This window comes from Arachis stenosperma, chromosome 5 (genome assembly GCF_014773155.1).
Source record: "Arachis stenosperma cultivar V10309 chromosome 5, arast.V10309.gnm1.PFL2, whole genome shotgun sequence".
Classification (NCBI taxonomy): domain Eukaryota; kingdom Viridiplantae; phylum Streptophyta; class Magnoliopsida; order Fabales; family Fabaceae; genus Arachis; species Arachis stenosperma.
In genome coordinates, this window is record NC_080381.1 from 4,128,094 (window position 1) to 4,155,571 (window position 27,478).

The 27,478-nt window shown below is 28.6% G+C and overlaps 3 protein-coding genes across 3 annotated transcripts; all 3 read left to right on the top strand.

Moving 5' to 3' along the window:
- Positions 1-501: 501 nt before the first annotated feature.
- Positions 502-2,428, top strand: LOC130979174 (acidic 27 kDa endochitinase-like). The gene is made up of 3 exons (XM_057902546.1): positions 502-837; positions 1,557-1,701; positions 1,896-2,428. Exons 1-3 carry the CDS (start codon positions 555-557, stop codon positions 2,260-2,262), a joined length of 795 nt encoding a protein of 264 aa, XP_057758529.1. The 5' UTR covers positions 502-554; the 3' UTR covers positions 2,263-2,428.
- Positions 2,429-3,537: 1,109 nt separating this feature from the next.
- On the top strand, positions 3,538-15,202 carry LOC130982057 (DNA (cytosine-5)-methyltransferase 1-like). Its single transcript, XM_057905903.1, has 20 exons — positions 3,538-3,831; positions 3,930-4,032; positions 4,274-4,381; positions 5,050-5,169; positions 5,273-5,372; positions 7,627-7,841; positions 7,947-8,012; positions 10,646-10,903; positions 11,029-11,087; positions 11,280-11,346; positions 11,470-11,799; positions 11,918-11,986; positions 12,079-12,165; positions 12,292-12,379; positions 13,457-13,575; positions 13,659-13,760; positions 13,872-13,915; positions 14,013-14,082; positions 14,547-14,650; positions 14,873-15,202. The coding sequence occupies exons 1-20, from the start codon at positions 3,644-3,646 to the stop codon at positions 15,042-15,044; spliced, it is 2,469 nt and encodes an 822-aa protein (XP_057761886.1). The 5' UTR covers positions 3,538-3,643; the 3' UTR covers positions 15,045-15,202.
- A 7,484-nt stretch (positions 15,203-22,686) lies between these two features.
- On the top strand, positions 22,687-23,640 carry LOC130979147 (uncharacterized). Its single transcript, XM_057902514.1, has one exon. It carries the CDS (start codon positions 22,687-22,689, stop codon positions 23,638-23,640), a length of 954 nt encoding a protein of 317 aa, XP_057758497.1.
- Positions 23,641-27,478: the final 3,838 nt, after the last annotated feature.

The window sequence follows — 27,478 nt, forward strand, 5'->3', positions numbered from 1 at the left end:
TTGCTGATAAACGTTACTCATAAATTCCTTACTTAAAAACAACCTTCCACTTCTCTATTTAGTGTAACCGTCCGATTCTTTATTCGAAGTCCCATTCAATTCTTCAATCGAATGTTTGTTTGATTTTCCATGATGTATAGATCGAGTTCTTGTAAAATAACTTCTAATAAATATCTGTACGTGCGTCATTTCGACCTTCGCTCCCATCTTAACATCTCTTCAAAATTTCGAATTAACTTATCCTAGTCAAAAATATTTTTTGACTAACAAATTCTAACAAATAAACCTTGCTGACATGATAATAGACATTGATACATTTGAATATACGATAATATATAATTATGCATTATATTTAAATAGAAAATATTATACTTAAAAATTATTAAATAATTTAATATATTTAACTAAATTATTAATATTCTTGACATAAAAAATTATTTAATATGACACGTATATATATACTTTTCCTATATCTTTACCTATATATAGATATAGATATATGGTACATCCCAAACTCAAAACAGAGTGGTAGAGTGTAAAAACAACAAATAACAATGAAGTTTTGCAATTTCTTTGCATTCACCTTGGCTTTAATAGTAGTGCTTCAAGCCTTAGGTGCAAGTGCGGACGATGCTGGAACCATAATCACTCAGCCTCTCTATAATGAATTCCTGAAGCACTTAACCGATTCCAGATGCGAAGCCCATGGCTTCTACACCTACAATGCTTTTGTCACCGCCGCCAGAGCATTTCCCGCCTTTGGGACAACCGGTGATGACGTCACTCGCAAGCGAGAACTCGCCGCCTTCTTCGGCCAAACATCACACGAGACAACAGGTACGTACACATTACTGTACAAAGTTAATATTCAATTTAGTTCTTGAAATTAATAACAGTCTTTGATCTTTTAAAATGATCAAATTGATTTTATGTTTGTAAATTTACGGAATAATTTAGTAATGTTCAAAAACAAATAACTGTTATGACTAACGTTGAAAATTTCAGAGACTAAACTTAACATTATTTTTTCAGTAAACAACTGTATATAACTTGTGCACAAATTAATTGAAAACTTTAGTTAATTGATTACTGTGTGTGCATTATATTCTTAGTGTAACTAAGTATTTTTAAAATATTATTCTTTATTCAGTTTTTAGAAAAAAAATAAAATAAAAAATAAGTATTTATTTTTATTTTTTTAACAATTAATACGTAAAAATAAATATTTAAATTAATTAAATAATAATAAATTATTAAAAAGATTGACTACTATAAATTAGATTTTAAAAGACAAATAACATTTTTGTTATATTATATATGTTATCGAATTACAAAATATTTAATAACAAAAAAATATTTTATTTAATATTTATTTAGTGTACTAATTAATAAAAAAATATTTAATAATTAAAAAGAATTAACTAAAATAACTTAAATTTATCTTATTTAATATTTATGATATATTATATTATTATAATTAATAAATATTAAATAAAATAAATTTTGATTATATTTGTTTGTTTTTTTAATATTACCGTTTTAATTATATGTTGCAGGAGGAACGACTAATGCTCCAGATGAATTTGAATGGGGTTATTGCTTTTTGAGGGAACAGACTAAAGAACAACACTGTGATTCTACACAAGCACCATGCCCCGCTGGCAAGCAATATTATGGCCGTGGTCCCATTCAGCTTACAAGGTAATTATTAATTTGAAAGTATATATATTTCATTTCATATATGTTGTAATTAGCTTTGGCCTCTAAGATATGTTGTCACAATATTTTTAGTCTTTATACAAATTAATGATCAGTCCGCCACTTTATATGTAATATTTTTTGAAACAAATATAAGTCTAATTTTATTTATTTTTCATATATTGTTTTCCATTTAGCAACTCCAACTATCAGCTAGCTGGACAAGCTATAAAGGCAGATTTGATAAACAATCCAGACTTGGTAGCAACAGATGCGGTAATATCATTCAAAACAGCTATATGGTTTTGGATGACACCACAAGGGAATAAGCCCTCGTGCCACGACGTCATCACCAATGCATGGAGGCCAACCGCCACTGACTCGGCGGCAGGTCGAGCCCCAGGCTACGGTGTCATCACCAACATAATCAACGGTGGGATTGAATGTGGGAAAGGTGCCAACACAAACTCCAATAATAGAATTGGATTTTACAAGAGGTACTGTGATATCTTGAAGATTGGCTATGGGAGTAACTTGGATTGTGCAAATCAACAGCACTTTTAAATTAACATTACCGCCCCTAGGGTAAACTATTATGTTTAAGTTGTTGAATAAATATAGCTATAGTTATATAGCAGTATAGCACTACTGTAATAAGAGCGTGTGCAAACTAGATCCACCTATCGGGTGTATCTTTGTTTTGCCTTGCAATAAAATTTCAGTTTGTCGATATAGAGGTTGTTGGCCTAATTAATCCAACATTTTATAAGCACGATTTGTTGTCCTTTTTTTTTTGGTTCGAAGCAGCTTTAGTTCGAAAAACGCCCAAAAACAAAGGATTAACCAATCACTAAAATCAGCCACAAGTATAAAATATGTACTGAGTTAAATCACACATGTATTTATATATAAATACATTAATGACTGATTTTAGTGTACAAATAACATTTGTCAAAAAAAAAAATTATAATTTATAAATATATAATAAATTATCTGAATCAATTTAAATTTATTTTATCTCATTTTGATTTTTTATTCCAACTGTGTAGAAATTAGAATAGATAATAATGGATTAATCTACCCTTTACCCTTTATAAAATTAATTTCCGAAGTTCATTCCAATCATAGTACAAGAATCACAACATTTTGGGGCGAAATTATTGATTTAAATTGATATACTTTCTATAATTTTTTAAGCTGATCAATATCACTTGCATATCGTTCGGGTACAAGCAACTTTTATTATTACCATAAATGGATAACTTTCAAATATGAAAAGGTTTTTTTTTAGTCAAAATAATATATAATAACACCAATAAAAGTTCATAAAGCTCCAATACTCCATTTGTTTCCATATATGTATATCAATAGAAAAAATAAATAAATAAAGTAGCATTTATTTTGAGATATTGGAGCGAAAACTAAAAATTTAATATCATTTTTATTAATCAAAGAAAATTGGTATTAAAATTTCAGTTTTTGTCTATAAAATTTCAATATTTCAATATTTTAAAAAAATAAAGACATAGGAATTAAAATTTATAAAAACAAAGAATAAAATTTTAATAACATTTTATATTTAAAATATTTATATTTAAATTAATTAATTCTAACTTTATTTTTTATATAAATTAAATTAAAATTTTATTTTTATTTTCGTCTCTTACTTCACACTATCAATATAATATTAAAATTTATTTCAATATCTGTCTCTCCGTCTTTATCTTTTAGTCTGTTTCTCAGATTCTGTTTCTATTCTGAACGCTACCTAAAAAGTAAAGTGGCGAAAAAATCGGCGGGCTGTTTTTGGCTTTTCCCTCCCAATTCGAGGAGTTTCAAAAATCAAAACCCCCTTTGTGCTCTCTCACCCCCTCACTCACTCACTCAGCTGAATCCAACTGTATCACTCGGTGCTTCTGTTTTTTTTTTGTCTCCCTCGCCCGAGATGGGTAAGAGGAAAACAGTAACACCCCCATCCAAACCCACAAACGACGCCGTTTCGAAGTCAAAGAAGAAGTCCAAGGGTTCATCATCCACCCCTAACCCCGACGACTGCTGCTTCGTCGGAAACCGCATTCCACCAAACGAGGCCCGGGCCAAATGGCCTGCGCGCTACAAAGGAGCGGTAACAAAGTCAGTCGTCAGTTTTTCCATTTTCCATTTTCCTTTTTTTTTATTTTATAATTATTTTAGTTTGGTTGCGAATTTTCTGAGTGGGTATAATGTTGCAGTGGAAAGACTGAAAACGGTGACGTTTTGAAGGCCAAGTGCCATTACCGTCAAGCTACGGTAGATGGGGTTCTTTTCGAGCTTAACGACCATGCCTATGTTAAGGTGTTCTTCTTTCTTCATCTTCTCTGCTTTCAATTCCTTCAATTTTCTCTCATTTCAGTTAATTGTTCATTCAAGAGTTGTAAATATGGTGTGTTATTGTGAGTTTTATAGAATCCTTTTCCTATAGCACCATGTTACTCTAACGTGGGAGTAAAATTTGCAAAATTGAGTGGCGCTTTCGATTGTTAACTGCTACTGTTTTACTGCATATTCGGTTGTTCATGTATTGCATGTTTTTCAGGCTGGGGATGGTGAGCTTAACTACATTGCCCGGATTGTTGAAATGTTTGAAACTGTTAATGGTGAACAATATTTCACAGCCCAGTGGTTTTACAGAGCTCAGGACACGGTGCGATCCTTTTTGCTTGAATCACCTCTGCACGCTCGTTATACCAGCTTTAGTTGACTAAATATCCATTTTGGTCCTTGAGATTCACGCAATTACTCAATTTGTTTTCTGAAATTCAAAATTATCTATATTAGTCCTCCAAATTCAAGTCTGGGTACCAATATGGTTACTCGACTCTTTTCGGCGGTGACTAGGCAAACAGAATGCTGAGATAACACCCTCTCTACCACGCCGGATGATGAGTAAACGACATAGTTTACCCTTGGCATCCAAAAAAGTCAGAAATGAAGAATAGCGGAGGTAGAAAAGAAGAAAAATATTTTATTTTGGATCTCCATTGTTGCTTCTCCCTTGATATACAAAGCGACGATCTTTCTGACTTTTTTGGATGCCAAGGGTAAACGATGTCGTTTACTCATCATCCGGCGTGGTAGAAAGGGTGCTATCTCCCGTTCGTCTAGTCATCACCGAAAAGAGTCAAAGGACCACATTGGTGCCCGGAGTTGAATCTGGAGCATCAGTCTAAATAATTTTGAATTTCGAGGACCAAAATGTAATCATGTGAATCTTAGGACCAAAACAAGAATTTAGTCAGCTTTAGTTATTGTTTTTCCACTCCAAACTATTTTAATTAAACCTGTTTGTTTCGAATTTCGAAATTGCTGCAGGTCATCAAGCAACATTCAGAACTTATTGATGAGAAAAGGGTGTTTATGTCTGATGTACAAGATGACAATCCACTTAATTCTATTGTTTCCAAAGTTAAAATAGTTCAAATCCCACTTGATGTGAGTGCTATTTCGTAATCACATTCTTATTTGTAAATTACTTGTGGCTTCCTACGCAACTTTCAAGTAGTGGGATGTAAATATTTGCAATTTGCTTCATCAGATGGACTTGAAAGAAAAGAAGAAAATAATTGCTCCTTATGATCTCTATTATGACATGAAGTACACAGAGAGATACCATACCTTTTCTAGTCTTGTAACAGGTATGGATTTTTATTCAGATGTATGTTGATTTGTATGTCACTATTTTAATTTATATAGATGTAGATAAGAAAAAAAGTTTTAATGTTACATAAATGTGTGCAGATAACTTGAATGAGGAAAAAAGTTACACATATTTCATAAACTGAATTTGTTTACATGCATGTTTAGTTTGTCTCTGTAAATTGAATCAAATAAATTCGATTTATATTTTTTTCACTCTTTTTGTTGATGAATTCGGGGGTCCCATTGAGTACTTAATAAGAAGAAGATTTCTTATTCTATAAATGACTCAATAGATAATTTTTTCAATGTTTTAAAAAAGTTCATTTCAATTTTTTTTAATGTTTTTTAAAAATGAATTTTATTTTTTGATTAAAAAAAGTCTTTTCCAAAAGAAAATTTCTTTCAATTTAAGTTGAAAGAAAAGTAAAAAAAGAATAAAAGGGGAATACAGTTGATTCAATTTGATATGTATATAATTTACTAGTAGTAAATTGAATCAACTAATTCGATTTACTACTAATACAACAATACATCGTAAATCGAATCAATTATACAACATATATATGATAAATCGGATCAACTTTATTCAATTTACTACTATACAACATATACATAGTAAACTGAATAAACTTGATTGGATTTACTACTTATACAGTTTAATGACATTTCTTACTTTTAAGTTAATCGTTTATATTAACTTTAAAATATAAACGTTAATAAAAAAATATCCTTTTAGATTAAAATAAAATATTAAAAAAAATCAAAACGAATAAGAGTAGAAATTTAAATTTTGTGTTTTACTTTAAATTTCAGAACATTTACATTTTTATAAATTTATAAATCCAAAACGAAACAATAAACGATTTATAAAAATTCATTAGATATTATCCTTTGACTCATTAGCATCTAAATAATCGTTATCATAATTTTTGATGTTAAAAAAGTTATTATTAAGTATAGCTCTTCAAGATAACATAGGAGTTAAAATTAACAAATAGCCATCCAATACAAAAAATTAATTATATTTATACAATATGTAATTAATTAAAATAATTAAAATATAATAATTAAATTATTATTTAATTTATGAAATTAAGCGTAGAACAAACGATTTAATTTACTATGTATATATTGTATGTTGTATAATAATAAATCAAATTAGATTAATTCAATAAAAATGTTAAGACATACATATAACAAAAATTAGTTTAGCATATCTGCATAATTTTAAATTCTAAATTATTTATTCATATCAATTACCCTAAATCTCAGGATGCCATCTTAAGTGAATAGACATTCTAGATAAGACTGGTAGCATTACACTTTATTTGTAGGTTCAATTTTGCTTTAGATGGTCTGAATGCGTGTGGAGAAATCTATAAAAACCTGGTTTAGGATACTAAATAACATTGAGTATATCTTAATAGCTATATATGAATCATGAGTATTAGAAGATTTTATGATGCATGGACACGTGACATTTAGATATAGAAATTTTAAATTTTTATAAAACATGAAGACATTATATATATATATATATATATATATATATATATATATATATATATATATATATATATATATATAAAGTGAAAATTTAGTTATATTAACTTTACGTGAAATTGATAGTTAAGAGTGTTAAATAATTTGAATAATTCGGCTAAATTTTTATTTAACGGCTTTCAGTTATTAACATTATGTGAAATTGACTGCACTAAATTTTTACCATATATAAAACATAAATTATTTTTTAGATAAATTGTAATGATATTTTAATATTTTATTAATATTAAAATATAAATTAAATTTTTAACTATTTTTTAATTGTATAAAGTATTTAGAATATTTTTTGTTTTGATAAATAGTAATATATATTATTTATAAACTCATTTAAAGAATACATATTAAAAATAAGATTAAATATGATAACATGTGATAATGTTTAGATATATCTAAAGTCTAAAAAATAATTTTTTTATTTTTTTATTAAGTTCCCGTTAGACACATAAGACAATTGTGTTGGATGAGTGTTATGTCTAACATGCAGACATAACAACTCAACATAATATCTGTGCTTTACAAGAAGATTTAGATTCTAATTATTTGTGTGCAGTGACAGATCATTTTGCATCCAGTCGAATAAGACTTATTTGTTGCATGATATTAGTTACTGTTGATTTTTTTTTAATTTTTAATTTTTGCATGAACTATTGATTTGTTAATTAAATGTGATTTACTCTGTTAATCCAGAAACAAGGATGGAAAGTGATGGGAATTCAACAGTCTCTAGTGAATCCGGATGTCCCAGTCAGCTTAATGATACGGTTATTGAGAAAGAGGAGACATGTCCAAATAATGTATTTGATTCATCAGAAAGGACTTTATTAGATTTGTATTCTGGCTGCGGTGCTATGTCCACAGGACTTTGCTTTGGTGCATCCATATCTGGCATTAAGCTTGTCACGGTAAGCGCGTAATGCTTGTTTTGACTAATTTATTAAATTTCTTTTATTTAACTTTTATTCATTTGTTATTATTGTTTTGACGAATATTTTTGTTTGTCTTCAAAGAGGTGGGCTGTGGACATAAATGAACATGCATGTAAAAGTCTGAAGCTAAATCATCCTGAAACTCAGGTGAGTGTTTGTTGGCGTTTGCTGTAACATTTTAACTTTTTGAATCATATCACTATTCAATAACCAATTAAATAATTAAAATGATAATAATTTAAGAAAGTTTAAAAAAAAAAAATAGAAAACAATGCATTTGGAAAACTAACATATTTAATTTAAAATTTAAATATATGAATATTAACTTAGTAAATTCCTAACAAACAATAAATCACCTTTCAACATATAGTCATAACTAATTTTATACTTTTGGAATTTGAATGATCTTTAATTATATGAAAAGATAAAAAAATTAATTTTATTCTTTAAGTTCAGTACAAAATCAAATTCAAATTCAATTAGGTAGAAAAATCTATTACAAGTCTATAATAAAAAATCGTGTTGTTACAACCAGCTTGATATACTAATAGTTTTTCGGAAATATCTTAAGCTGTGGTTATCTAATTGATTTCGTTTGAGATTTGTTTTAAGACTAACTCATTTCTCTATAAATTTGTGTCTAATAGCTATTTTCAAATTCCAAACGTAGAAAACTTTATGGGGCTTATAATGTGACGAATTAGATTAGAGATTTTACTTAAACCGGAATTAGATTCTCTTAACATAATCTATACTACCTAAAAGCTATTTGAGTAATTTCTTTCTCATTCTATTCCCTTTTTTCTATACAAAATATTCTAGGTAACTTATCTTTTTCACTTTCTATTATCTCTATAAATTGTCATTCACATACTTTTTTCATTATAAAAGAACCATTATCTCTTCTCACTACTTTACTCTCACTCTAAACCTTTTGCCAAAATATTTACAAAGTCCATTCATATATTATTTAAGAAGATATACTTTTTGAATTATGCAAACTACGCAATATGAAGATTTACTTTCTATCCAGTTAAAGATTCATACATACATCAAAACATATACAAAGTATAGTTATCAAACAAGTTTCTCTTCTTATCAAATTGCGTCTATTTGCATCTGAATACATATAGAAATTTCACTCGAGGTAGGGATTTTAACTACTTTTTTTTTATATGTCATATCTTAAATATTTTATTTTTGTATAGATGTTAGCATTGCATGTCATGATATAATGTCTTTTTATTTCATACACATTACTGAGGTTATGATCTTTTGGTAAGGGAATGTGACTCCTAAGATAAGATAATCGAAATGATCCTTTGGTAAGGGGAGGTGATTGAATCTAAATGATCCTTTGGTAGGTAAAGGTGATGGCAAATTTTTAGGATAAGAACTTTCGGTAAGGGAAGGGAACTCCCATCAATTTTATATAATAATATATCTTTGTTGACATAACTCTTTTCTTGTGTATATTTAAATAACCTTGATTGTAAATTGAACTGAGGTTTTCGGTAAAAGAAGGTGACCTCCTAAAGACAAGATATCGGTATGATTCTTCGGTAAGAAAAAAGTGATCAATTGAAATGATTTTTCGATAAGGAAATGTGTTTTCCAAAACGTTTGGGATAAGAACCTTCGATAATGGGAGGTGACTCCCACTTTTTATACTTTGAGCTCAATACCTTTTATAAAAGCCATGAGAAAAAGTAATGAACAGTACAATGAAAAATGTGATTATGATTGTTCTTCTTTTATCCTTTTTGTTTGATTTATAATTATAGCTATTATTCTTATTTTATTCAAAGATCCTTCTTTTATCTGAAGTTTGTTTTGTTTGATTTATGATATTATTTAAGATCTTTATTTTATTCAGATTCATTTTGTTTGACTTATCTATGCCAATGTTATTATTCTTCTCTTATTTTTTTTTATTTTGCCTTGCTTTATGGTCTATGAGAACATCAAATCAAGGTTTATGAGTTTGTATTCTATATGTTTTAACGCTATAGGTATTTTATATGTCACTTATGTAATAACATAAGTAAATGAGAAGCATGTAAAAGTCACACTATTCCGACTAACAAAGATTTTTAGAAATAATAATTGAACAACATTGCATCATTACTGTTTTTATTTTAAAACTCTGAGTGGCTGGAGATGGATACGATGATACATATAGATAAACTATTGAGAAACTTTTGGCTTTTAACCCTCTTTCCGTACAAAGTAATACACTGCTTGGAGGAAAGACAAATGCACTATTAGGAGTGAGATATCAAGGACGTAGATATGAAATGTTAAGCGCTTACCAAATTCATATTAAAGAAAAAGAGTAGGCGATTGTTTTAGTCATAGTTATACAAATTAAGAGAATTAAGATTTTCTATGCGTCTTGTTTATTTTTATTGAGTGATTGCAATAGTGACTATGATATTTTTTTTAATGATTATTTCATATGAGTAAAACTTGTCATTATTTGTGCCTTCATAGTTTAACACGCCCGTTTTTCATGTTATTACCTTCAAATCCACTTATATTTTTTTAACTAGTAACCATTCTAATAAAAATTAATTATTTACTAATTTTACACCTATATAAATGATTTTATATAAAGATTTCATATTGTTTTAAAAATTTCACATGGTTTTCAGTATCAACGACCAATATAATCTAAATAAGGCTTAAACTCAGTTTAAAATATTATGGTGGTACATTTGCTATTTTTATTTTTAAAATCTTTATAGCAATACTTAACCTGCTTCCAAAATGATAATTAGGTGAGAAATGAGCCAGCAGAGGATTTTTTAAATCTGATAAAAGCTTGGGCTAAGCTTTGTGAGGATTTAAAATTTGTGGGATCCGACAGGATTGAGTCTAGTTCAATTATGGATGAAGATGGTGCTAATGATGAAGTTGATGATGGCCATGAAGCTTCAGAAAAACCATCTGATTCTGAGGAATTTGAGGTGGAAAGGTTACTTGCTATTTGCTATGGTGATCCTAATAATGTTAAGAAACCAGGAATATATTTTAAGGTATGCTAGTATTAGAGATGTTTTAATTGTGTTGAAGTTTTGTACAATGATAATTTTAAGAATTTTTTTTTTTAATTTTTTAAAAAATATATAAGCAAACAAATCTTGCTTTTACAATCCTTCAGGTGCGTTGGAAGGGTTATGACTCCAGTGAGGATACATGGGAGCCATTAGATGGCTTAAGGTATAGACTTGTTATTTGAGCTGTATATATAATTTTTATGCATTGTGAGTGTAACTGTATAAAATTTTTTATAGCGCCAAAGCATGAAAGTTTATATATATATATCTGTGTGCGTGTGTGTTTTATTTGCTAGATATTATGTGCTATTTTTGTCATTGCTTTGCATAATTGATTGAGATTGTGTTATTATAGTGATTGCAAGGAAGTTTTAAAAGTTTTTGTGAAGCAAGGACTTAAAAAAAAGTTATTGCCTCTTCCAGTAAGTTTTCTATTTCTCTTCTATGAATGCATTTAAATTTTGGTTTCATGCAGTTGATCTTTAGTTGGACATGCTCTTTTTAATGGTTTATTTATCGGTTTTGTATATTTTAAAAATGTGTAGGGTGATGTTGATTTTATTTGCGGAGGACCACCATGTCAAGGAGTTAGCGGTTTTAACCGCTTTAGAAACTATGAAGATCCGTTGACAGATATAAAGAATAAACAACTACTTGTATTTATGGATATTATCGAATTTCTTAAGCCGAAGTATGTACTTATGGAGAATGTTGTTGACATTTTAAAATTTTCTGGTGGATTTTTGGGTCGCTATGCTATAGGCCGCCTTGTTTCTATGAATTACCAAGCAAGAATGGGCATTCTAGCTGCGGGCTCTTATGGTCTTCCACAATTTCGCATGCGTGTTTTTTTGTGGGGAACTCTGTTCACTGAAGTAAGGATACTATAGTGTTTGTTTTTTTTTTTTTATTATTTTTTATTTTGATAAGAATTCAAGTTTTTTCCTTATTTAGGGAGAATATTTCTAATTTAACTATACCTTTTGTGGTTAGAGATTGCCTCCATATCCGTTACCAACTCATGAGGCTGTGTCAAGAGGTGCTCCGCCGGTAGAGTTTGAGGTATTCAAAAGACCAAGATATCTTTTGCTTTATTCGAAGATAAATGTGTTATGTTTCAATATTCAATGGGTTTTTGTATTGTCATAATGTAGGAAACTACAGTGGCTTATGACAAAAACGAAACTTGTAATCTTGCTGAAGCTCTTCTTCTTGGAGATGCAATCTCAGATCTCCCTCCAGTGAGTATTTTTCTCTAAAGTGTTTTTTGTTACTCTAATTGAATTAATGAGTTAATTATTAATATACAATCTGATGTCATTTAATAAATTGATTATTATCATTTTTAAAATCTTCTTGCTATTTAGGTTGAAAATGATGAAAGTCAAGATGAAAGAAGTTATGGAACAAGTGCTCGTACTGAGTTTCAAAAATATATTAGATTGAGTAAAAGTGGTACGCTTTTTACCTTTAACATGGTTAATGCATGGTATCATGTTATATGAATTGAGTAAAGTATCATTTTAAGTCCTAACGTTTTAAAATTGACTCAATGTTTTCCTACCGTTAGGAATCTGTTAAAGGAATTGACGGCCGGACAAAATTGAGACGATTTTGAAACGTTAGAGATTTAAATAAGACGAAAACGTTGGGGACAAAAATGATACATAAAAATAAATTTTAATTTTATCCTTCACTAATATCAATCTTTTATGGTACATAGTTATTCAATTATTTTTAATTACATCTAAGTAAATGACACTTAATTACATTAATTTTATTCTAAATAAATTTATTTTTTTATAATTTTATTTTTAAAAATTTTTACTCATCATAAAATTTTTTTGAAAATTTATTAGAATCACATTACTTTATTGTATATTTATCATTTTTTTCCCCTACAAGTTTATGTACTAGTCATTCTATAAACATTTCATGATGAGTAAAAATCTTTAAGAGTAGAATTATAAAAAATATAAATTTATTTAGAATCAAAATAATGTGATTAAGTGTAATTTATTTAGATGTGATTAAAAATAATTGAATAATTATGTACCGTAAAAGATTGATATTAGTGAAGGATAAAATTAAAATTTATTTTTAGGTATCATTTTCGTCTCTAACGTTTACGTCTTATGTAAGTTTCTATCGTTTCAAAATCGTCTCAATTTTATCTTGCGGTCAATTCTGTTAACAGATTTCTAACGGTAGGATAACATTGAGTCAATTTTGAAACATTAGAGACTTAAATAGGACGATTCAAACGTTAGGGATAACTTTGAGATCCTAAATGTTGGGGATAAAAATGATACTATACTCTATATAAATTATATCTGATTTTACAGTGTGTATCTTTAATTTGTAAAAGTAAATTAATTTATCTGCTAGTTATAGTTTATTCATTCTCTGTCTTTGCAAGATCCATGACTTTTTTCTACAATTAGATTAGTATTATGCACTCAACAGTCAGCACACAATATTTCAAAACAATTTGAATATTTCCTGATTATAGTTTCTTTTTTTCTGTTTTAGAAATATTGAACAATGGGAGTACTTCTCAAAGCAAAGTACCCAGAATGCTATATGATCATCGTCCCCTGCGATTAAACAATGATGATTTTGATCGAGTTTGTCAAATTCCAAAAAAGAAGGTATTGTTATAGATACATTGATTGAATTCTTTTTTCTTCATCTATTATTGGTTAAGTTTACGGTGCTTGTTTATCTTTTATAGGGTGCAAACTTTAGGGACCTACCAGGTGTGTTAGTGATAGGCAACAAAGTTGAATGGGATCCGACGGTTGAAAGAGTGCTGCTTAATTCTGGAAAACCTTTGGTATTATATTTGTTTTATCCTCTTATCTCGAATATTTATCTTAGTTATAGGTTTTTTCTTGTTAATATTAAAGCATATCCTCAAATATATCTTTGTAATGTTTTTGTTTAGGTTCCTGATTATGCTATGCAATTTGTTCGTGGAACATCTAGCAAGTAAGTATCAAGTAATATGATTTTGATTTTTTTGAAATGTTCTCAAGTTTCTGAACTGTAAGAATTCTCAAATGAACTTTTTTGGAATAAAACACAGGCCATTTGGTCGTTTGTGGTGGGATGAAATTGTGTCAACAGTTGTGACTAGAGCTGAGCCTCATAATCAGGTATTATTCTTGCATTGTGATCTATTTAGTAAAATAATCTTTTTCTTAGTTTAGAATATATTTGAGTGTGGATGAGATGGACGATAGACAAGGGGTGAAAGGCAGAGGAAGACCTAAGAAGACCATTCATGAGATGGTCAAACAAGATTTATATGTAAACGGTTTTTTTGTAGACATGATATATGATAAAGTACAATGGTGTCGTTTGATTCATGTAGCCGACTCCACCTAGTGGGACAAGGCTTTGTTGTTGTTGTAGTAGAATATATTTGAGTGGATTTTATTGTTTCTTGAATAGTGAAATATTGTAATCTGCCTCGGTTTTTAGTTAAACTTATGTTGTCATATTAACTGTTTAGAGTGTTATTGTTAGTTTTAAGTTGCTTATGCTCTTTTGTATATTTTATTATGTATCAACTCAAGTTCAATTTTTCTTGTTTGTTTGTTTTTATTTAATTTGCTAGGCCATTATTCACCCAAAACAAGATCGAGTGCTTACAATTCGAGAAAATGCTAGACTACAAGGATTTCCTGATTGCTACAAACTTACTGGCCCTATTAAGGAAAGGTATGTTAATCAGGATTTCAAACTTAGTTATTATTACTTGAAATGTGTTACTTTCTTGAAATCTTTAAATTTCAAGTCCTTGACCATGGTTCAGGAAATTTTTCCTCCCTAATATATCATTTCACTTAATAGCATCCATCATTTTATTACCACTTTGGTTAAGTTGATTATTTAACTCAATCTTATATTCAATTATCTTTCATTTTTTTTATTTTAATCTAGGTACATACAAGTTGGAAATGCTGTTGCTGTACCTGTAGCTCTTGCTTTGGGATATACATTTGGTTTGGCATATCAAGGTTTGTCTAGTGACAAACCTTTGACAACCCTTCCATTTAAGTATCCAAATTGTCTTGCTTCTTTATCCTCATCTCAAGTTGATAATAATGATTAGTAAATTGAATTGAGACTGTTATTTGTTTAACAGTCATTCTTATGTTATTATAAAATTTTATTTTTATTTAAAATTTATCTTGAGATGAGTATAAGACTTGTACTATTGGTGGATTGAAGAAACTACAAGTATAAATTGTTTTTTATGGTTAGAACATTGTTGTGATTTATATTGAACGTTGTAACAACTTTCGCATATTGTGTGTTGTATTTAACAATGCTTAATATATATTTATCTATTTTTTGCTTTGACAGTTTAAAACTTAGTTACATTATTTCTTGATACTGAAATGTTTATATATTCATATTCATATTAAGAAAGTTTGTTATGGTTGAAGGTTTTTTATAATCTTATGCATCTCATCACATGCATTTAGTTGAAGTGTTGATTGACCAAATTCATAAGTGTGGTCTAATTTGTCCCAATATTAAAAATTAAACTATAATGATTAGTTATAATGTTTATAAAACTAAAAATTGCCATGAGCTGAGGTTGTGATTAATCAAGTTATGTTAGTTAAACACAAATGGAGTCACATGCTAGTCATCAGCGATCAACTATTGGTCCCTCAAGGAGGGGCCGGTTACATCGCATGTTCACAAATCACAAATAGAGGTGTCAAGTGTGCTAGTTCATCTTGGCCTATCAAAAGTTTGCCATTTGGCAGATTAGTCAGCTTTGTTTAGTAAGGTGATTTCGATTTCTTTTTTTGCGTCGTCTAATGGCAGGTTAGTCAGCTAAGCCTGCTCATTATATTAATAAATTATTAAATATTAAAATATTTATAATTCTAAATATATAATAAATATAATTATTAATTAAATTTTTTAAAACAAAATAATAAGTAAAATATTATTCAAAATACATATATTGAAATAAAAGAGTTCAACACAAAAGAATGGAACAAATAGAAATCAATAAACAAATTAGACAAGCAACATCTAGAAATTAACACAAAATAAAGAAATTCCTTATGTCATATCCAACATAGCCATCAACAACACAAAGAGAGTACGCTTTTCTACTCGTTATAGCTAAGCACGACCATATTGATTATTTCTTTTACATCTTTGCCTTTATTTTGAAATATCTTCCTATTGATTTTCTTCCAAATGTTCCATATGACCGCACAAAAGCACCTCAACCGCTGCTTTCGATCCTCCTTTCTATGCGGCTCTTCTGTCCAACTTAAAAGTGGTCCTTCATCAATCCCGGAACTTTCTACGCATCCTTCATCAATCGGTCAAACATAGATATCCAAGTATTCCACACCTGCCAAACAAAATCACAGCAAAAAAATAAGTGATGGATTTGCTCAACATTCTTGTTGCATAAAACACACCTCTTATCATCTTGATTGATTATTCCGAACCGACTCATCCTTTCCTTCCTCAATAATACTAGGGAACCAAGATGGTTCCAGCAAAAAAATCAGCCAAATGCTTTTGGGTGAATCCAAAACTTCTATGTGGATGGTGTTTATGCTAGGCATTAGGATGTTTCTTTTCTTTGTAAATTGGATGGTTCTAAATCTATTTTCTGATTTATCATATTTTAGGCATTTGGAGAGAAAAGGATGAAAAGGATGAAGAAACGGAAGCTAATTGAATCGTGATTTACGTTGCAATGATACTGAACATCTCCTCATAATTTGAATGTGGTGAAACATTTAATAATCAATATTTTAAATCATAAATAAATAAAACTAATTACTATATTTATAATTAATTAAGTTATTTCATTTTTGACTGATTTAGAGTTGATTTCATATACTTTTCATTCCTTAATATATAATTAAATATCTTTAATTAAACGGTACAGATTAACAGACTTTTTAATTATAGTGGTATCAAATTTTCAACCGACCTACTTTTTTAATGAGTTACGCAATTCAACCTGATAAATTTTGGCTTGTTTACCATTTCTATTGACCTATTCACAAGTGCATAAGTCTCTCATATTTAGAATAGATAAAATAAAAATAAAATTATAAAAAAAAGGAGATTCTTTAGCAGTCAAATATTTTTTAAAATGATTTCAGTGTGGTTTTTTTCATCCTTTTTTTCCCAAGAGTAAAAACGATATGAAATCCTTAAATTAAAGAGTAGTATAATAAGTAAAAAAATTAGGAAATGGTTTGCCTGTGAAGTGTGACTACCTGTACCTGAGTTGAGTCCAAAAACCAATCATTCATTCTCTATCCTTTCCCTGATAAAAATAATAATAATAATAATAAATTCTCTACCCTTCCTTCTGCTTGTGACTACTACACATGCTATATTTTCGTCATTCTTTATGTATTGAATTTTTCTTGAATAAAATCTTTTTTCTGCCTTTATCCTTTTTCAACATATACAATTCGCACTTCAACGATTATAAAATAATAATTCACTTTTTATTTTTTTTTATTAGAAGTATGAGTCATTTTGTGAGAATTTTTAACAAATGATGATAGAAAATATTTATGTATGACGTAACTTTTATGATTTAATCTTCATTAGTTTTACGTAAATAATGATTATTTGATTGAGACGGTTTAATTTTTACATAATCATTAAAATAATGTTTCAATCAAATAGTTGTCATCCTTTTATAACATTTTGATAATTATATAGATGAATAAACTATTTTAATTAAATAGTTATCATCTATATAGAATAGATAAAGATCAGACTATACAAGTTAATGTCACGCATAAATATTTTTTGTCAATTTTTGCCAGAAATTCTCGTGGATGGACTTATGCATCTAATGGAAAAAAAAGATACGGAATAGATTATATTTTTTAATCGTTAAAGTGTGGGGTGTTTAAATTAAAAAAAGAGAGGAAACGAAAAGGAATTTTATTTTGTTTTTTTTCCCATTTTAAAAGTTGGAATCTTAAATTTTATTCTTTTGTTGTAAAAATAGAGTATGATCTACGGACTCAGATGAAAAAGAAGTATTATTTATATAGCACCTTTTCAATTGTTTGTTAGTAGTATGCTTTATATTATTACCGAAAAAAAAAAAGAGAGGGGTGTTTTCCCCTACTAAATTGAGTTGTGTTACCCTATTTTCCGAATAAAAATCAAAGCTAAAATTTCTCTTAATTAATATTTTGCTAAGAGCTGTATGACTAATAATTTTATTACATATTAAGGAGTATTCAATTCATATGGATGTCAACATTTTTGGCATTATTAAAATAGACAAATAGTAATGGTTGGCCTTCGGAATATGAACCTTGATTCCACGTGAGAATCCAATAAAATTAAGAGCGTTAACTGCTTGAATATCTAAAATTAGTATTTTAGACATCTACTATTTAAAAATGCATAAGATAAAAACAAATAAAAATTTGATTGTTAAAAGAATATTTGAATGTTATAAATAATGTTTTTTTACTAATATCTTTTTATTTTCATTTTTCTTTCTTTATAATTCTGAGGTGGAAACCATGAAATCATGGATCAAGTTTGAAGTATAATAATAATAATAATAATAATAATAATAATAATAATAATAATAATAATAATAATAATAATAATAATAATATTACAAGACATTGTTTCCAGTTTTCATGAGACACATGAGGATACACATGCTTTATATAAAAATCACATGATCCATTCCCAAGAGCCATGAATTCTATAATTTTTTATGCCATGCTATCATATATATAATAAATAAACCATGATTATTGAAACTAAATACTACCGACCTTTATGTAATTCTGCTGAAACATGAGATCTATGAGTTAAGATATTTAGGTTTAACAATCTACATATCATGCTAAAATAATATTTGTTCTATCAAGTCCTAAAGTGGTTAACCTAAGACGATAATGGAAATGATGAAAACTAGTATCCTTAAGATGAGAAGTTTTGGTTTTACACAAATACTAACCATATAAGAAGTTTTGGCACAATTTTATTGCTACAAGATATTAAATATTATTCCTTTAGATGAGAAATGAATTCCCTCACTAGTTATTATTCAACTACATATTATCATAATTGCTCTGCAATAAAATATTTTTTTCTTATATTTACATAAGAAGAATATTATTGATTAAATTTAATTACTTTTAATTCGCAGTTAATTATCAATGTTTAAAAATGTAGACTAAAATATTTTGTTAGATTACTAGATTAAAGAAATTGAATTGATAACCAACTTATTGAATTGGCCGAGTGATCGACTCACTCGTTCATTTAAACAAGTTGATAAATAAAAAGACATCAATAAAAGCCCAATAAAAAAAATATTAAAATTGAAATAGAATCAAAAGAAATAAATTAAAATTGAATACAAAGAGAATCACTCTACTTTCTACCCAATTTCTTGACGCAACAAGAAAGGGACTCGTCAATCTTACCTAGCTAACTTGTCCACGCCATAGTTTTAGAATTGAATCGAAATGATTTCTCAACCTTCTACTCGATTCCTGATGCAACAAGAGAGGGACTCACTCAACCTCACTTGTCCACATCATAATTTTATCACGAAACTAAAAGAGAGGTTTCACACATCTAATCACACTACAACAGTTTACGAAATATTTATAACTTCTCATTAGACTTAAAATAAAAAAAGTCCTAAACCTATAACATAAATCTCAATTTAATAACTAAATAAACAAAATTAAAATATATCAAACTAAATTGAATGTTCTAAAAATATAACCTAATAACTTTTAAATAATACTTGAACTTTTTATATCATGAACCTTTGAAACACGTATCACAAGTGTTGGAGGTTTGAATTTCGCCTTATGCATGCAGCAACTCATTTGTTGATGATAAATCTTTAAATAGAACTCAAATCCGTAACGAATTAGTCTTTTGACTAAAAATAATAAATTCTTATACTTTTTCAACATTTTTTTTTACATAATGGATAAAGATGGACCATTCTGCTATGCACAAAGAAAGCTATTCATTCACTGGCAGTGGCAGAGTTTGCCATATTGATCTGAACTCTTAAAGTAAGAAGCAGCATATGATAATTTTGGTGCACATGGTGATGAAAATGGTGTCTCCCTTTATAAATCCTAAATAAATTGAAATCATGGCATCAAAGAAACAAGAGACTTTATGATACCAATGCAATTGAGGGTAGAGTACATAACATGGCATAACAGCAATGTTCCATGAAGCATGAACTATATAGATTTAGAACACGACATGTTTTCATGGCTTGAAATATAATGGAGCAAGCCCATTACTTTTGGCCACATCTCTTGGTGAATAGTATTATTGTGACTATATATGCTGACACTAATAACGTGCACCCTTTAATTAAAAAGAAAAAAAATGTTATTTTAGTCTTAAAGATTATAATATTGAATTTATTTCAATTTAAAGTATTAGTAACTTTCAAGGGTGAGAGTTGTTTCTCTCTTTCTTTAATGTTCTTTTTTTTTTCTTTTGGGATTTAAATCCTACTAAATTTACCAAATCATAAAAGATATATAAATAAAAACTTGTATATTTATATTCGAAATTAAATAGTCAAATTTTAATATGTGATATTATTTATTTTTTTATTATCACAAATATCATATTATAATAAATCTAGTCAATTAGAATAATAAATAGCTCTTATAAACATAAATAATTTATGTAAAACTTAGCAAATAATTAAATATATAGTTAAAATCTGTGGATCATTTTTTTGAATACGAGAAGCATGTGTGTGTTGTGCATTGTTGTGGAAAATGCAGGTGTTGGACATGGATGTGGGATAGTTTTTTCTGAACTAGGGAAAAAAAATTAAGCTTACTAATTGGACTAATGTAGAAGAGAAAATTTAAATTTTAGCGAAAATAATCGGACATTTCAATTTGTGTTTAAAAAATTAAAAAAATTTGGGGTACACAAATCGGACATAGAGAGTCCGATTTGTGTATCCAAAAATCGGACGGTTCAATTTTTGCTGTTAACATCACAATTGCGTAAAACACCTATACACTCCATAATTGCGTCCTACACCATTTTCTTCTCCGCATCTAAATTAAAAAGTGAAAATCTGTCCATATAATAAAACAACACAATACTTTAGACTTAACAAAGAGCATTTAAATAATTGCCCCAAAAAAATGCACACAGATTATTACCTATTTAGTTCAGGTAACAAAATTAAATTGAAAAAAAAATTATTTTTTTCCCTTTTAAATGAAAATTCTATATGTACTACAAGGACAATAATAACAATAATTTTATACTATCGAAGTAAGTGAGTACGGCAACACAGTGTGAATATATTATTGAAGATTTGAATAGAAAGATGTGAAACTTCAACTATATCACAATATGTTCCTAACTCCTAAGCTTACAGTCTAGCAGAGAATATGATTCCTAGATACATTGATCTTGATACGTAAAGTTGTTTAAGCTTCAAATGCATGCAGAAGAACTATACAATATACATGTGATATTCCTCTACATATGTCCCCTTTTAATTGGTTACTTTTAACACAAGCACCACATCAAACATAAGTCACACAAAAAATAATTTGTTACAATGCTTTCATTATGTTAACATTTTGTTTCCAATTTTCAATTTCCAATGTAGAAGGAAAAATAGTATCATATGGTTGATTGAACCCTTGTGTCTCCTTATAAGAGTAAATGCACTAGCAACACAATACCTTATGGTTTCCATTATTCATAGCCATAAGCCACCAAGAAATTAATTATATCAATTTGAAAAAAAAAAAATTGCTCATATGTCTCCTTAATAACCCTTCTAATGTTACCCTAGATTCCAGGCCTATGATGCTTCCCAACATTAGGCTACAACTACTGCATTGTTTGAGCTTGTTATTATTCTTAGGAAATATTTAAGGTTTAATTATTTTATTAGTTTTATAATTTTACTGAATTTTTAATTAGATATATATATATATATATATATATATATATATATATTATTAATATTTATATTATATCAGATTTGTAATTAAATTTCTGTTGGGACAAAAATGCTAGAATTAATAGAATATTCTATTAAACAAAACAAATATATCTAACATATGATTGAATATTCTGTATAATTTTAACGTTTTTGTCATCATAAAAATTTAGTTACAAAATTTGATATGGTATAAAGACCTAATTAATATATATATATATAAAGACCTAATTAAAAATTCGATGAAATTATAAGACCTACAGAATAATTAAACTAATATTTAAATCAATCAATTACTAATTATTCTTTGACCCAATACATGAATTGGCAATTCAATCATACACATGACAATTAGTATTTGAATAATGTTTCCTTTTTGAAGATGAAATTATTGATGGATAATATTTAATAGTGGGGGGAAGCAAGGGAGCACATACCAGCAATGCACTGTATGCATTGTGTACCACAATTTTGATCATAGTACTACGTTGCAATATCTTAGGCCATTGGATTAATTAATAAAAGGGTGACTATAACTACCAAATTGTTGGCCTAAAATGTTACATAAGCCTTGTGAAAAGTAATCACATGCACACATTTGTAACACAAGTTTTTTAAGGTTATTGTGCGAATGTTCTTGTATAAATAGAATGGAGGATTAAGGCATGTTATGAGTCACAAGCATTAAAGCATTCTTGTGTTAACAAAACTCTTTCTTTCTTTTCTTTAAAACAAAAACAAAAAGATGGATCATGAATCCATTTCTAAATTACCCTTTTCACATCAACCAGTAAGGTCTATTAGTTTTCCCTCAAGAACACACCCTTCTTCTCAAAGAATTGAATCACTATTCACACACCTTAAACCACATTATTATTCTTCTCAATCTGTTTCAAGCACTGGTTGCTTTGATGCAGAAACAATTCAGAATGGTTTGGTTGTTCTTGCTGATTTGTACAACTTCATGGAGGAACTTCTTCAATCTACACAAACTCAACAAGCTCTTTTGCATCACCAAGATGGAAAGCTTGTAGAAGAGTCATTAAGTGGATCAGTTACATTGCTTGATGCTTGTGGTTCTTCAAGGGATTTGTTGTTATCTCTAAGGGAACAAGTTCAGTTGCTTCAATTGGCGATTCGACGAACAAGAAGAGGAGATTCAAGCATTGTTGAAAGCAGTGTTTCTGCTTATGAATGCTTCAGAAAGAAGGCAAAAAAAGAAATCACTAAGCAACTTGGTATGCTGAAGAAAATGGAAAGCAACAAAGATAGTTCAATTTCTTCTTTGTTGGGTCAAGATCAGAATCTAGTGTTCTTTGCTAGAGTTCTAAGAGAATCAAGAACTATAACCACATCTATATTTTGTTCTCTTCTATTGTTCATGTCAATGCCAACACTTGGAACAAAAGGGTCATCTTTGATCTCAAAGTTGAAGCCAAAAAGATTGTTTTTTTCTTCTTCAAACAAGGAACAGAATAAGAGCAATGATGGAGTGGTAGCAGATCTCAACACTGCTCTTTGTTCTCTCCTTGGAAGAGAGAAAAATGGTGGTGATTCAATTAAGAGTGAAGTTCAAGGAGCATTGAGAGTGCTAGAGACACTAAATACTGATCTTGATGGATTAGAGGGTGGATTAAATTGTATGTTTAGATGTTTAGTAAGAAACAGAGTTTCATTTCTTAATATGCTTACTCATTAGTAATTAATTAGCATAATGATTTTGAGTGAGGTACATATAAATTCAATGTCTTTTGTAAATTTAAGAATGATCATGTAATCCGAGTTTTAACTCTTAAGGATTTTGAATGAGAGAATCATGATTCTGAATTCAATTTTGTCTACTAAAAGTTTTCATATTCATTATTTTTTCTTGAAAGTTAGATCCTGTCAATGCCACTTAAAGCCTAAAACAAATTGTTTTGCACTTTGTAAAATTTGATACATTCAAAATGTTTAGATACATTAAATTTTAAATATACCAAATTGGAATAAACCTTTTTTTTTGAAAGAGTTAGATACAATTATTTGATCAAACACTAATGTGAGATTTCGAGTAAGTGTTTACATAATCTTCTTCTGTCCGAAGAAAATTTTCATCAAAATAATGAGTCACCATTGATATCGACACATCTGAGATCGCTAAATGTTCGGGAGTTCCTCTATTCAATCCTTTTCCTTCTTCTTGTTGCTGGATATCTCTCGTTCGTACACATCTTCTCTTTGTTTTTCGAGCCTACAGAGAGTTACAGACAGAGTTTGAAAAGGTCAAATCTTTGATGATTTCATCATACATGATTGAGTTGCGAAAACTTTTAGATAGGTATCCTACATCTGAACTGAATTCTTTCTGGTTAAAGAATCTCTTTCTAGTTGCTCTGGAACAATTAGGAGATTTTCTAGAAGAAATACGGGATTTTTCTTCTGGCGGCAACATGCTAGGGGATGGTGGTCCCGCTTATGGGGTCAAATCAATACGTTCTAAGAAAAAATATTGGAATCTCTTCTATCTCATAAGTATCATACCAAATCCCATCAATCGAATCACTGTTCGAGAAATATGAGACATCTAAGTCATACAAGTAAAGCGATCTATTCCTTGATAAGAAAAAGAAAAAACGTGAATGGTGATTGGATTGATGATCTTCTCTATCTAATGAATGGGGAGTCCGTTTTGAAATCGTCTGCCCTGCACCCCCGAGATATGCTTCAACAGGAATCACACAGGGGTAGATTGATACAATAGAAACCTCTGGTAAAATGCCTACCCGTAACCTGATAAAGTACATTACATAGTCCGTTTTAGGGATTGACGACTTACCCATTCAATTACTTTTGCACCGGACGTTCCCCAAATGGGTACTCTCGGGTCGGGTGAATTCCATAATAGACGCCTGTTGGCATTCCAACCTTCCTTCTCCTTTCAGGGCTATCCGAAAAGAAAGAGAATTCAGTAGCTAGAGACACTAAATACTGATCTTGATGGATTAGAGGGTGGATTAAATTGTATGTTTAGATGTTTAGTAAGAAATAGAGTTTCATTTCTTAATATGCTTACTCATTAGTAATTAATTAGCATAATGATTTTGAGTGAGGTACATATAAATTCAATGTCTTTTGTAAATTTAAGAATGATCATGTAATCCGAGTTTTAACTCTTAAGGATTTTGAATGAGAGAATCATGATTCTGAATTCAATTTTGTCTACTAAAAGTTTTCATATTCATTATTTTTTCTTGAAAGTTAGATCCTGTCAATGCCACTTAAAGCCTAAAACAAATTGTTTTGCACTTTGTAAAATTTGATGCATTCAAAATGTTTAGATACATTAAATTTTAAATTTTTCTCTTTTGGCTCAAGCAGGCTAAGGTTAATTGACTATTTGACTTAGTGTAATAAATTGAGAATTTAGGCTGGTTAATGCATATTAAATCGTGCATTACCTAAAAGTAGAGTAACTTGTAGGTAATAACATTACTTAAAAGGGGAAATGATATTTTTGTCTTTGAAGTTTGACAAAAATTTTAAAAATACTTCTAAGTTTTATTTTGTTTCAATTTTGTCGCAGAAGTTTTCGATTTGCATCAATATTCCTAACGGCTAATTTTTAAAAAAATTTAAGACTGATTCAACAACAATTTCATAAGAATAACTCTTAATACAAGCATAATTTTCATACATTATTGTTAGATTAGTCTTAAATTTTTTGAAAATTCAGCTATCGAAACTATATTTGATGCAAATCGAAAACTTTTAGAACAAAATTGAAACAAAATAAAATTTAAAGGTATTTTTAAAATTTTTTACCAAACTTCAGAGATAAGAAGTATATTTTACCCTAAAAAATGAAAAAAAATGAGGTTTTTTATTTTTTGTATTGTAGTATATTAGTGTTTTTCAATAATGTAAAAACTTAGTGTGTTTTTATTTTGTATGAATGCTATAAATTCAAGGGTCAGATTTGTAGATTTTATTTTTTTTAAAAAAAATTACAAATATAAACATCAGATTTATATTTTAATGTTAAAAATTTTTTAAAACATGCAAATTGAATCTCCAAATTTGGATTTTCTGAATTTTTTTTTGTTTTTATACCCAAAACTGACCCTCAATTTTCTATCTTCACCCAAAATCTGATACCAATTTTCTATCTCTATCCAAATCTAAACTTCTAGTTTGTAGTTTCTAATTTAAAAAAAATATCTCCATATTCACAAAAAAAAAAATACCAACTCTCCATAATAATTATAACACACTCCTCTAATCCATGAAAAAAAAAATTAGCCGGAAAATGAAGAGTATCATACATGTATACTATTATCTTCTCTTACTCATTTTTTTTCTAACAAATTTTTGTGCATGATTATGCTCCTTGTATTTTTGTTAAGAGACTATAGTTGTCTTCTAAATTTTTTGTGATGGGTCGTCTTCAACTTATTATTATTATGGCCTTTTTATTGGCCCAGATTTTATGGGCTTAGTTTATGTGTAGATTTCTTTTTTATAAAGTATCAAAAAAAATTATTTGAATTCTTTTGGTAGGCCTAAGCCTGCTTCCTGATCAATCTTTGATCTCTACTTTCCACAAGAACTATTAATAGATACAATTTGACCCGATTAAAAAATTGGGCCTATATAGAAATCAAAATTTCAGACGGATTCGATTTTTGGCAAGAGATTTCAAAAGAAATCAAAAGAAAAGAAAATTAGAATAAACAAAAACAAAGATGCTTGGCGTATATAAAAAAAGTCATTAAATTAATTATTAATATAAATATAAAAATACAAAATATATATTGAATATCTAATATATATATATATACACACATAAATACATGATGACTAATTTTTAGCGTGCACATAATATTTTTATAAATAAAATAAAAATATCAACCGTACACACAAAAATAGCCATGAACAAGCATATTTTGAGCATCAAGATCTTAATATTCTAAGAAAAGTCATAGCAATGAACATGAACATAAGGGACAAGTGAACATGCTTTCTGTTCAATTAGATTATGTTCAAATCTTCTTATGCATCCCAATTTTTGGGATATAGAGAGGTTGTAAATGTAATAGTTGTATGATACAAAAGAAAACTTCATGCACTATATTTTTTGGTTTACCCAAATGGTATCCCCCAACCCGACAGGTTAAAGACTAATCCGTCGCGGATCTGAGCTCCATTTAAGGGTCTGTCGCTGGCTAATAGGTTGCTGCATGCACAAGGCAAGGTTTGAACTCCCGACACTTGCTTAAGCTATATTTATTAGGTCTATAATATTGGTTGGTGCAAATAATTTGGAACAAAAGATGGAATGAAAAGTTAATACTTTAGTTTTTGAAGATAAAATTAATACAAGCAAATAATCCACTATATAATTGGCTATACTCTGCAATTGTACTGAAAGTATAAACTTTGATTGAATAACAACAAAGGCACCAAAATATAGAGTATAAAATTTTCTCTGTATTTGATTTGATTGTATAACTATTTATATACATATGTACAGAATTGCTTTATGTTAAAGATAGTCT